At 39.3% G+C, this 12391-nt stretch overlaps 1 protein-coding gene across 1 annotated transcript; it reads right to left on the bottom strand.

The window, feature by feature from the left end:
- Positions 1-9104: 9104 nt before the first annotated feature.
- Positions 9105-11338, bottom strand: DDX53 (DEAD-box helicase 53). Its single transcript, XM_027054532.2, has 2 exons — positions 11186-11338; positions 9105-11093 (listed from the first exon to the last, which is right to left on the bottom strand). Exons 1-2 carry the CDS (start codon positions 11336-11338, stop codon positions 9105-9107), a joined length of 2142 nt encoding a protein of 713 aa, XP_026910333.1.
- Positions 11339-12391: the final 1053 nt, after the last annotated feature.

Genomic DNA, 12391 nt, shown 5'->3' with positions numbered 1-12391 from the left:
TTACAGGAAGGGAGGGGAGAGGGAGAGAAACGTTTTGGTGACTTTCTCAGTATTCTTTTAGAACATACTTGCTCTTTGCTTTTTTTAAAATGGATTTTCAAGCTCAGGTGGAAAAACAAAGTTGGCCCATCAATGCCTGTCTCCTTATTCCCCTTCTGTGTGGAAAAAAAAATTTTTTTTAATTCCTTGTGTTCAAGAGAGGTTTCCTATTGTTTTTGACTGTGTATCTCCATTAGGTAGAATTATTCACCCAGAGCCCTTCTATGTTGTTGGTTGCAAGACATTCTTTGGTCGGCTACATTTCAAATCTGTCAGAGCCAGTGATGTACTCCAGGTGCAGCCAAGGGTGAATGCTGTTAAAGCTATTGGTTCAGATGACCTTGATATTGGGTCTTTTCATGACTGCTGCTCAAGTGTTCTACCCTGCTGGTTTCTCACTTCTTCCTCTAATTGCTACTGACTGTTCAAAACCTGGGCTTGTTTGATATGCTTCCAAATATCTATAAAATTATATCAGCTTTCTGTAGAAGCCTTTGTTTGTAATGCCCCCATTAAATAAACATCCAGAGGACGGGTTTAACTTGCTTATTACAGTCAACTCTCATCCTAGTAAAGTGTCCCTCATTGAAGACTCTGCGTAATAATGGGAAATTCACTGCCTCAACACAAGGTACCATATGGCTGTTTTTCCAGTTGATCAGTTAAGATGATTTGGGCTTCTGGTAATATAATTTTGATAGTGACTTAAATAATAAAGATGTTTATTTCATATAATGCAAAGTGCTGAAGTAAGGGATTCCTGGGGGGAAAGGAGGAAGGATTAGGTAGCAAGAGCATAAGACTTCGCCGAGGCCGCGTGAGAAACTCAGAACCAGCCTAACAGGGAGCTCTAATGAAAATATATTCCATAGAGGAGTCCCATGTTTGGCAGAAATGACTGAGTCCTGGTGTCCCACCGTGCTCAGTCACTAGCCAGCACTTCCAGAAGTGCTTGTCCTCCGCGCAATTGCTGCCATGGATTGTTTGCAGCTGGGGGCTGTCAGCTACCTGCGCTCGTTGCAACTGATCAGTAAGTTCTTTCTCGAACAGACATCTGAGGACCACCCCTCCTCAGGCTCCGTGGCTGCCACACCGGCTTTATTTCAGAAGCACAGCCAGGCCCCAGGTGCTTTCCACAGCTATATTCCATCACACCTAACGCATTGGTGGTCTTCAGATGTACCTCATCCTCATCTAAAATGCCTGTTAAAACCTCATGTCTTGACACAACCATGTACAAAAGCAGAAAGGAGAGTTTATCCTTGCATGCCTCTGTTCTCAAGGGGGGAAGATCTTTCTTTAAGGTTGCCAAGCACCCTTTCCTGTCAGTCCCAGAGGCAGGTTTGTGTCACATGCCTGTGCTGGAGCTGCAAGGGAGGGGAGGCTGGGTTTTTTTTCTGGCTTTTCCAACTGAATCATGGGGAGTGGCTTACGCCAGCAACTAAGAGGGAGGTGGTGGGGGCAGCTGTTCAGTAGGTAACCCGCCAGTGTCTGCCGCCCTCAGTATTGCTAAGGTGGCACTTTGTAATTGTATTCGCAGAAATTCGGACAGTAGCGGTTATCAATTGATTACTGAACGTAGACTTGATACCCTGACAGGTTAGTTTGCTTCTTTTGCACTCTCTTCCTCCCCCCCCCCCCCCCCCCGCCCCAAGCCAGGAATATGAAAGCTTTATTGCAGTCTTTATGTCTTAAATACGTTTTTTATGTAGGTGTAGTACATAGTAGGGGCACATTCCTTTTCTTGTTGCTGTGGTTCATAGTTTACTAAATGTCTAAGTGAACATTGTTGAGACTGATCTTTTAAAAGGACTTCACAGAAGTCTGATTGGATTAATTAGTGTTTGTAGTTCTGTCATCTTAGACGTTGAGCGTACTATGCTGGTTTCTCCAGTGCTCGAAAGCTACAGAGATACTTAAGGCTCAGGGAGACGAGTAGAAAAAAGTTGGCCAAGAGTGAAAATCCCTGCACGGGGTACTTTTTTGGTACAAAGTCAGGTATCCATATGCTTCCCCTTTCTCATCTCTCCTGTGTTTCTGCACACTCTACCCTGCTTCTTTACTGAGTTTATGATTTTCAGCACAGAGTTAGCTCCACTACTCATCTCCTGTGGGAAAGCTGTGTGACCTCTTTGAGCCTCTGTAAAGTGAGATGAAAACGTCCCTTCCTGTGAGGGCCTCCTCTTCCTCCTCTTCCTCTTGCTCATTTGTTTTAGGGCATTAGAAAGCTATTTCTTTACGTGGACAGAATTCATCATATAATCTGTAAGTAATTATGTCTTCCTTTTGTGCTTCTTCACACAGTTTTTGCTACTTCCTAAAGCAACAACATTTCTGAATTTTGTAGGTAAAACCATAAGAACCACCAAGTTTTATTTCTGCACAAAAGTAGATTTCTGTGAGATTCTGTGGTATGTTTGCCTGGAAAAGAAGCTCAAATGCTTGAGTCTTCAGCTTAGTCTTGTCGACATACACACTGTCTCTGGTGTTCATACATAAGGTAGTTTTTATTACAGAAGTAATAGAGCTATGTAATTGTTTTCCCCCCAACCTAACTTTCCAGAGGTGGCTATTAATATTCTCATGTATCATGACCAGTCTGTCCCTAAGCACTGACAAACATGCATGAGGATATTTACATATAGCTGTAGTTAGGATTTTTAAGTAAAACTGGAATCCTCTTGTTCAGTACTGCAGTGGCATTTGCTTCCTTTAACAATGTCATCTGATCAGTTTTTACTTTATTTTTCTATGTAAGAGTTAGAAAACCTGACTGTGAAATCCATGTAATTATTAAAACAAACAAACAAACAAACAAGAACACCCCAAAAAACCAAAACCAGAGTTCCCATTGGTCACACGGAAAAGGACATTTGGTCTCTATTAAACGTAAGTTGGAAACCATCCCCAATTCTTCCTTTTTGAAAATTAGCATTATTGAGGTATTATGTATATACAAAGAATTACACATATTTAATGTGTGCAATTTGATGACTTCAGACCTAAGGAAACACCCGCGATACCATCACCACAATCAAGGACATAAACATATCTAGTCCTTCCTAAAGGTGCCTTGTGTTCCTTCATTTTTGTTTTGTTTTCTGGTGAGAACACTTAGCATTATTCTTATTATGAAACAGAAGGTGAGGTGAGGTATAGGCCAGTAGATGTTAACAGACAAAATAGGGAACAGAAATAGAAAAGCTCACTTTGGCTCAATGACAATAAAATAATGTATTTATTTTCATTTATTCTTTCCTTTGCCAAATTATTCAGATATTTACTGTGCTCCTCCTATGTCCCACAAGCATTGTTTTCAGCCCTTAAGATGCAGTGGTGGAAAACAGAGAAGTTTCCTATCAATGATTTTTACATTTTAATGGGGGAAGCAGAAGAGATGCTTATATTTTGAATACTTTCAACTACAGTGCCTCTTGATTAATTGCTTTAGTCACTTTATTATTCATGAAGTTACTTTTGAGTCAGTCACTCAAAAATTATATACAATTTCATTTTTGTTATAATCAAAGTGATACAGAAATTTTAGAAAAATATTAAAACCACCTATGATTTCACAATATAGAAAACTATGACTGTCATTAATGTGTGTCTATCTCATCTGCTTTTTTCTTTTTTTTTTAAAATGTTTATTTTTGAGAGACAGTGTGAACAGGGAAAGGGCAGAGAGAGAGAGACAGATAGGCAGACAGACAGACAGAATCTGAGGCAGGCTCCAGGCTTTGAGAGGTCAGTGCAGAGCCTGACACAGGGCTCGATCCCAGGAACTGTGAGATCATGACCTGAGCCGAAGTCACACGCTTAACCCACTGAGCCGCCCAGGCACCCCCTCGTCTGCTTTTTGTCTATATAGGTATATGGACCAGTGTCATTTTCTAAAAATAGATGAGTTTATGAACTTCTCTTTTTACTCTTAAATATTCTTAAAGAACATGATTTCTTCTTTTCTCGATTGGGAATAGATATGCTACAGTTTATTTAATTTGTATCCTGTCATTGGACTTTGAGTGTTGTTTTCTAAAATTTAGTTCTTTCATGGGCACCTGGGTGGCTCAGTCAGTTAAATGTCTGACTCTTGATCTTGGCTCAGGTCACTATCTCACAGTTTGTGGGTTTGAGCCCCATGTCACGCTCTGTACCGACAGCGTGGGGCCTGCTTGGAATTCTCTCTCCCTCTATCTCTGCCCCTATCCAACTTGTGCTCACTCTCTCTCTTAAAATAAATAAACTTAAAAAAAGTTTTAATTTACTTCTTGAAAGCATCCCGGTGACAAATAGCCTTGTATGTACATCTTGGTATGTATATATGATGATCTCCTTAGTGTAAATGTCTAGATATGATTATTACTGGGTCATTAGTCGATTAAACATACACTGATTTTATAATCCCAACTACTCCTCCAAGGAATATGATTTTACCAAATTTTAATTTATCAGTGTTTATTTCCCTGCATCCTTACTAGTGTTAGGTAGTTCCAGTCTTATTTTTTTATTCCTCGCCCAATTTTCTAGGGAAAACATTATGTCATTGGTTTAATTTTTATTTGTTTGATTAGAAAGAAGTTAAGTGGTTTTTCACATGTATTGTTCACTTGTTTGTGTGTTTGGTGAATTGCCTTTTCCATTTCTGCCCATATGTCTATTTTGGAACCCAGCCTTTATTTTTCCTTGGTAAAATCTCTGTATATTAAATATCAATAACTATGACTGTTTTATATATTTTAAATTATTTTTGTTTCCTGTGCCTTTTATGGTATTATTGACATTTCGTTTTTACATTGTTAGTTGCTTCTATCTTTAGATTTTTTTTTCCACTTTCATATCAGAAATTATTTTCCTTTATGAGTGAGCTTCAATTTATTTTACTTTTACAAAAAGCAAGAATCTAGTGGGGATTTTATTTTCATAGTAAGAGTTTGATGATTGATCATTTGTCCTGGTCTGTGTGTGTGTTATGTATTTTTGAATTGTTAAAATTTGTTCTGGAATAGACTTTCCTGTCTTTACTAACTTGAAGATTCCACCTTGATTGTACACCATACTAGCTTCCTATGCAGATTTAGTTCTGGATAGTTGTCTCATGATTTGTCAATCATACAGGATAAACTAGTTGAACTGTTAGTTACATTTGTATAGTGTATTTAAATATTTGATAGTGTAATTTCTGTTAATTATTTTGAGTTTTTCAAAATTGTCTCTGCAGGAATGCAAACTAATACAGTACAAATATCAACATTATTGGTAGATAATAAGAATTATAAAAGTTTTGAATTGGAGGAGAGCAGGTAGGATCTTCGGGAAGATTTGGCACTTTGGCTGGACACAGACTCATGAATCTCATTTGACCTGGCAGAAGGGAAGGAGAAAGGGTTTTCCAGATGCTGTGACTAAGAGCGTCCAGGATTGTGGTGAAGAAGCATTATATAATGGGTGATGGGTGAAGCAGGGCGTATTTGTTGAGTACCTACTAAATGGGAGTCATCATAGTAAGCACTGTACAGGAATAACTGAGGTTGGCTGAATCCTCATACTTTGTCTCCTGTGTCACTGCATGGTCAGTGATCGGCTTTCATTCTGTTCCAATGTGGATGCAGAACTCAATATTTCTTTGAGTTTCTAAAAAAACAAACAAACAAACAAACAAAAACAAAAAAACCCAAAAAAACAGTTCACTCACAAAACTTTTGTCAGTCGATGGAAATCACAGTTTCTTGACATCGATACCATAGACATTTTGGGCTGAAAAGTCCATTGTTTTAGTGCTGTCCTGTGCATTATAGGATGTTTATCCCTGACTTTGTACCCACTAGATGCCAATAGCAATCTTGCTGCCTGGATGGGACAACCAAAAATGTCTCCAGACATTGCCAAATGTCTCCTAGGGGGCAAATCAACTCTGAGAATCATTGGTATAGGTGATACCAAACATAGGGAGGTTGGCGGAGGGTTTTCTGGTTAAACAGTACACACAAAAAAACAACCCTTTGTTTTCCTTGCTAAACTCCTTTCTTGGTTTCTCTGCAGACAAATTTGAGGAGTGATGTTTTGCTTAATTGATTCCGAAGTTTCTCAACTCTGACACCATTGACATTTGGGCTACGTGATTCTTTGTTTTGGGGAGTGGTCCTGTGCAGTGTGGGATGTTTAGCAGCACTGCTGGACTCAACCCAGGAGATGCCAGTACCCCTCCCCTCCCTTAAGTTGTGACAACCAAATCGGTCTTTTACTAAACATTGTCAAAATCGGCCCTGATGGGGAACCGTGGTGCAGTGCAGATTATGCCAAGAATAGGAAGGTTGTGGGCTTTTATTCTCCACAACCCATGTCATTTTTTTTCTTATTTTTCTTTTAACATATAGTGTAATAATGATTTCAGGGGTAGAATTGAGTGATTCATCACTTACACATAGCACCTGTGCTCATCCCAACAAGTGCCCTCCTTAATGCCCCTCACCCATTTAGCCCATCCCCCCACCCAACCCCCCTCCAGCAACCCTGTTTGTACTCTCTATTTAAGAGTCTCTTATGGTTTGCCTCCCTCTTTGTTTTTATCTTACTTTTCCTAAAAGATATCATTTAAAACCCTCTTTCTTCTCCTGAAGTCCTTTCTTGGTTACTGTGCAACTGGTTTTTGTTGTTTTGTTTTGTTCATGCTCCTTTAGGGATTGTTCATCTCAGTACTAATAATGTTTTGGGCCAAAAAATTCTGTGTTGGATGGGGCTGTCCTGTAGATGGTAAAGTATTTGCACAGTATCCCTGACCTCTACCAACCAGCTGCCAGTAACACCTTCCCACCCAAGCCCCTGATAAAAGACCAGTGCTATCTCCACATACGGTTAAATGTCTGCTGGAGGGAGGGCCCAAAATGCCCCTGGTTTAGGACCCCTGTTCTGTCTATGCTTACCTTTCCGCATACAGCGGCTCTTGTTTTCAGTTGTTTGTTTGAGAAGAAATGTACATTGTCTCCTTGTCTTACCAGTCGATGTTGAGTGATAATTTTTGCTGTTGTTACTTGAACATGATTGAAGAAGCTATCTCAAAGTGGTTTAATTGTTACACTTTTCTCTAACAAATATAGTGTTGTCCCTAAGAGGAATTCTGACAAATAACATATACTCTGACTTGCTAAACATTCATCATTTCTACTCTCAGTGAATGGGAGTGGGCCATTTGAGTTTCTGTCACAGGTTCTGCTCTAGACTGCTTTTGCATTAGAGTAAATCTGCACATACCACTCTGTTTCACTAAATCTGAATGTATGGGCAACCTGTAGATAAATAAGCATATTGTCTTGCACACATTAACTGTATTAAAATGAAAAGAATGTCAATACTGGAATCAGGCACAACTGGGTTAATGTATCATGCAACTCCTCTTTAACCAGATTTAGTAACCTTAGGCAAGTTAGTTTCTCTGATCTTGTTCCATTCTTTGAAAATTAGGGGTAAGATTACCTTCTGAGTGGGTTTTTTATAAAGATTATAAATTAGATGATAAAGCACCTTTTTGTATATCAAACACTCAAAAATGCTAACCATTGTTATGAATTTTATCAAGAAATATTGAGGCCTATATTAAGAGCCTTTGAAGCCAGGATTTAACCTAGAGTATTTACCTCTTTATTTCATTTAATTTCTGACTACTTTGTTGTGGTCACTGCTGGGGATGCTGGGGAAAAAAGATGGTTGTGTTAATTTTTTTTAATTTGTTGGAGATTGTAAGGCTTGACTAACTCTTAAGTTCTCATAAACATTGAATTTTAAAATTTAGCATCTTTGGGAGGACTTCTTGGAATGTGAGAAGATTTGTATTGCCTCTAAATAAAACATTTGAGATACATTATAAATTTGGAGTTCAACTAAAATTGCTTCCTATAGTGGGGCACCCGGGCGCCTCAGTTGGTTGAGTCTTCATTTCAGTTTGGGTCATGACCTCAGGGTCATAGGATCAAGCCCCACGTCAGGCTCTGGGCTGAATGTGGGGCCTGCTTGGGATTCTCTCTCCCTCTCTCTCTCTGCCCCTTTCCCCCTCTCCCCCTCCTGCTCACTTTCTCCCTCTCTCTCTAAGTAAAATGAAAAAAAATTTTTTTAATTGTTTCCTATAGCAAAAGTGTCATTTGGTTGAATTTTTAATGTTTTTCCCAGTATGTAAGATATATTTTTCTTTCACATTAATTTTTCTCATTATGTATAAATGAAGTTTTGACCTTTTCAAGACAAATTGAAAAATAAAATATGGTGAAAAGCAAATAAAGATAAATGTGAGTCACATTTCAAAAATCAATAAAAATGAAGAATGTACTATCCTGTCATTAAAAAGGGTTTCATTGTTCCAATTTGTTACACAAGGATGTGATTTTTCTTCCTAGATTAGAAAATAAAGTGTTAGTAAAGGCTGAGTTACACAAATTTGGTTACAATATAGAATTTAGAGGTGAAGGGGACCCCAAAATTATTTACTACAACCATCCCAATGTATTAGTGAAGAAAGTGAAGCCTTCAGAAGGTAAGTGACCTCCACAGAAGTTTTAACCAAAAGTTAGTGATAGAAACAGAATTGTGGAATCTACTAGACAACTGAGCATTTATTTTCTAATGAATTTTTTTTCAATTAGGGAATGACAATGGACATATTTTTAGGGGTTGTTGTGGAACTAACCACTGGGGGAAAATAGAATATTTTGACCAGGATAAACTTGATGATAATTATGTTTCAATTCAGTGCAGCTTTTTAAAGCAGGAAAAGCACCATTGTTGTCTGCTCCCAGTCTGTTAGAGAAGACACAGATGGACCTGGCAGGCTATAAAAAAAAAAAACAAAAAACTAGACTTTAACCAACACATCACATTTAATTTTTTCCCACATAATCTCTCACTCTCTGATTTTTCAAACACTTTTGATTTTATTAAGGAACATACACAACATTGGAAACTTGTATTTAATAACTGGGTAAATGTCCTTAAGCTGCTAATATGTTTCCAAAACTTTTTGATGTATCTTGAATATTATAGATCTTTAACATATCTACGACTTTTCAACGTAGATATCAACAAGACTCCTTGGGTTTTTCACGAGATTTTGATTTTCTTCCTGCGTCCTTTTTTTGCTTATGTAACTTGTATTGTTCGACCACTGTTATAAGATCTTTGGGGACACTTTGATTTGCTCGTTGCAGAATTTTAATCAATTCAGTGGCAATCTTCCAATCATTTTGAGTCATGAGGGTAATCGATATGCCAGTCTTCCCTGCTCTTCCAGTACGCCCCACTCTGTGTGCGTATTCTTCGATATTGCGGGGGAAGTCATAATTATACACATGGGTGACATCATTAACATCAAGACCTCTGGATGCTAAATCGGTAGCAATCAATATTTTCACTTGTCCGATTTTAAAGTCCTCTAGTGCTTGTTCACGATCATGTTGTTCTCTGTCACCATGCAGTGATTGTACAGGGATACCTTGTATGCCTAAATCACTGGATAAGTCATCAGCGACAAGTTTTCTGCTGACGAAGATGAGGACTTTGTCTTGGGGTGACAGGCTCTCTAGGAATTCTTGGATAAGAGATCGTTTTTCTTCTTCTGTGGTAACAATTACAATTTGCTTCACTGTATTTACAGCAACTAGATCCAGAGTGCCAACATAAACAATCATAGGCTCTTTCAAATAAGATTGAGCAAGTTGACGAATGGTATCTGGCCAGGTTGCACTTGTCATAATGGTCTGGTGGTCTGGGCGCACATCTAATAAAATCTTCATTATCTGGTGTTCAAACCCCAGATCTAGCATTTTATCTGCTTCATCTAGGACTAAGTAGGTTACACTTTGTAGGGTGACAAACTTATTCATTTGCAGATCATTCAGTCGTCCAGGAGTTGCAATAATGATGTCTACTCCTTTGGTAATGTCTCGTATTTGTCGATCTCTATTCCCACCACCATATATACAAACACTTTTAAGACCTTTGTATGAATACTTAGAACATTCAGCTTCCACCTGCAGAGCTAATTCTCTAGTGGGTGCAAGGACCAGCATGCCAGGTCCATTCCTTTCCTCTCTCGATACTGGTTGATTATTGAGATGAATAAACCCAGGCATTAAATAGGACAAAGTTTTGCCTGTTCCCGTTTGGGCAACTCCTATAAGATCGATTCCTTGTAGAATAATTGGCCATGCCTGTGACTGAATCGGCGTTGGGTTTTGAAAACCAGCTCTTCTAATGTTTTTCATAAGTTCAGGATAGGGTTGGAAAGCATCCTCAAATTTACAGATGGGATTGGGGATGGGACGCTTTTCACCATCTTTCAAGTCATCACACATTACGTCAAAATTTTCCTTTCTCCACATATCTACCTGAACTTGAGACATTGACCTTGTTGCTTTGGATTCTACATAAAAATTTTTCTGAATTGGTGGTAAATCTGCCCATTTTCTTTTTTCCCACTCTACGACTTCTGCCCTGACCTGATCCCACTCTATCAGTGGCTGAACTTGTCTACCAGTGGTATCTGTGTGAAAATCTCGTCCCACAAAGGGCTGAGGGCCAGCATTATCAACACTGGATTCTGAAGTGTAGCTTCGTTCTTGTTTTTTAACGAGAGTTTCTATATCTGCCTTGGCCTTTGCTTTCATATCCTTGGTACCAAAAATTTTCACCTCTGCTTCAGAATCGCCTTTCATGATCTGTATTTTGGTGCTGGTCGTACTCTGGATGTCTTTTATCTTGGATCCACCACGACCAATCACCACAGCAATCATGTTGTTATTTAATTTAAAGCACAGAGGTGGTTCTCGGGGGCCGAAGACCTCCACGTAGCAGCTCCTGCCCCTGCCGCTTCTGCCCCTGCCTCTGCTGCTGCCGCCACCACTGCCACCGCCTCTGCCACCACTGCCGCCACTGGCACCACCACCGCCACTGGCACCACCTCTGTCGTCCCGACCGGCTCTGAAATCTCTTGGATTAGGCTCTTCCCTTTTCTCTGGGCCCAGGCCATTGCTGAGTAATGGTGAGATTGGTATTGGCCTCTTGCCTACCTAGAGTTGGAAGATGATGTAGTCCGAGGCCTCTCTCATCAGGCTCTTGACCAACGGGCTATGTCGCCAGGCCTTAGCTAAGCAGCTGTTACAGAGGGAACTATTGTTTGACTTGGGGGCAGGGCTTTGAAGGCCTGACCACTCAGAGGACTTGATACTAGGATGTGGTCGGCGGGCCCATCTGATGCAAAATTTAAAGGCACACTGCAACATGAGCCATCACTGGTGACTTTAACCTTGGTCATTTGGTTAAGTAGTATTACTCAGGGTTTCCCTACTGTAAAATTATTATTTCTAGCTTTCCATCATAGTAATAAATATTATCACTCTATTCTTTGGAAGCAAGTCGTTAAGTCTAACTGATCCTCCAGGGCCCAACCACCTGTTTAAAAGCACTTCTCGCTAACTAACAAATTGTATCTTAGCCATACAATTTGGAAAACACTGCTCTGGGTGAATATTGATTAATGAATTTTTTTCATGTGGTTATTCACCCATATGTATTTTGACCAGACACATTACAAGTCTTCCACACCTCTTTATGAATTATGCTAGGAGTTTTAAAGCATTCCCAGTATCTTTTAGTTCATTATTAAAAAGGGAAATTTTAGTTCCCTTTAGTGGCTTTTAGTTAATGAAGAGTATACTATATTTCTCTGTCTAGGGCTTCATCTTTACATGGAAAAATACCATGTATTACAGAACCACAGAATTCTAGAGGTGTTGAATGTGTTAGGGTCATTTTATTTTTCTTCTTCATCAAAGAAAGAATGAAAACCAGGCCCTAATATACTTACAGACTTGAGTAGGAATGCTTAGCAGATCCTTGAGAGTATAAATTCAGAACCATTTCTTAGCTTAGACACAGGAGCTCTCTGTGAAGTGACTTGTCTCTGTGAAGTGACTCGTCTCTGCTCCTGTTGTTTCATGTCGGCGATAGAAAGTAGAAGGCATGATCATGAAATGAAAGAAAGTCATAGAGTTAGGGAGAAGGGTAACTATGTACAAAAGCAGTGCGCTTTGGGGGGGGGGAACTCCTTTTAGTGAATTACTGGGATAGAAGACTTTTATAACTATTAGAGGTACTGAGAGAGATTGTGCCTTCAGGATCATTCATTACCATCTATGATTGGCCTTACCAGTTGGAGAAACTTATTGTCACCTAAATTAAGGGCCACCAATATGATATCCTTTGCTTTGAATATCTTTGTAACAGGCTTAGCGCTTATTTCCGAAATATTCCCATTAGGTATTTATCCCATGGGTTATGGTTTGATACCTCAATAACTTGTTATTAC

This window comes from Acinonyx jubatus, chromosome X (genome assembly GCF_027475565.1).
Source record: "Acinonyx jubatus isolate Ajub_Pintada_27869175 chromosome X, VMU_Ajub_asm_v1.0, whole genome shotgun sequence".
Lineage (NCBI taxonomy): Eukaryota > Metazoa > Chordata > Mammalia > Carnivora > Felidae > Acinonyx > Acinonyx jubatus.
This window is presented reverse-complemented; position numbering and strand designations above follow the sequence as displayed.

Bases quoted from the DNA above. Each gene is read 5' to 3' on its own strand.
- DDX53 (XM_027054532.2), bottom strand. From the start codon at position 11,338: ATGACCAAGGTTAAAGTCACCAGTGATGGCTCATGTTGCAGTGTGCCT. The intron at 11,094-11,185 runs GTAACAGCTGCT...TTCCAACTCTAG, and splicing joins GTCAAACAATAGTTCCCTCT to GTAGGCAAGAGGCCAATACC.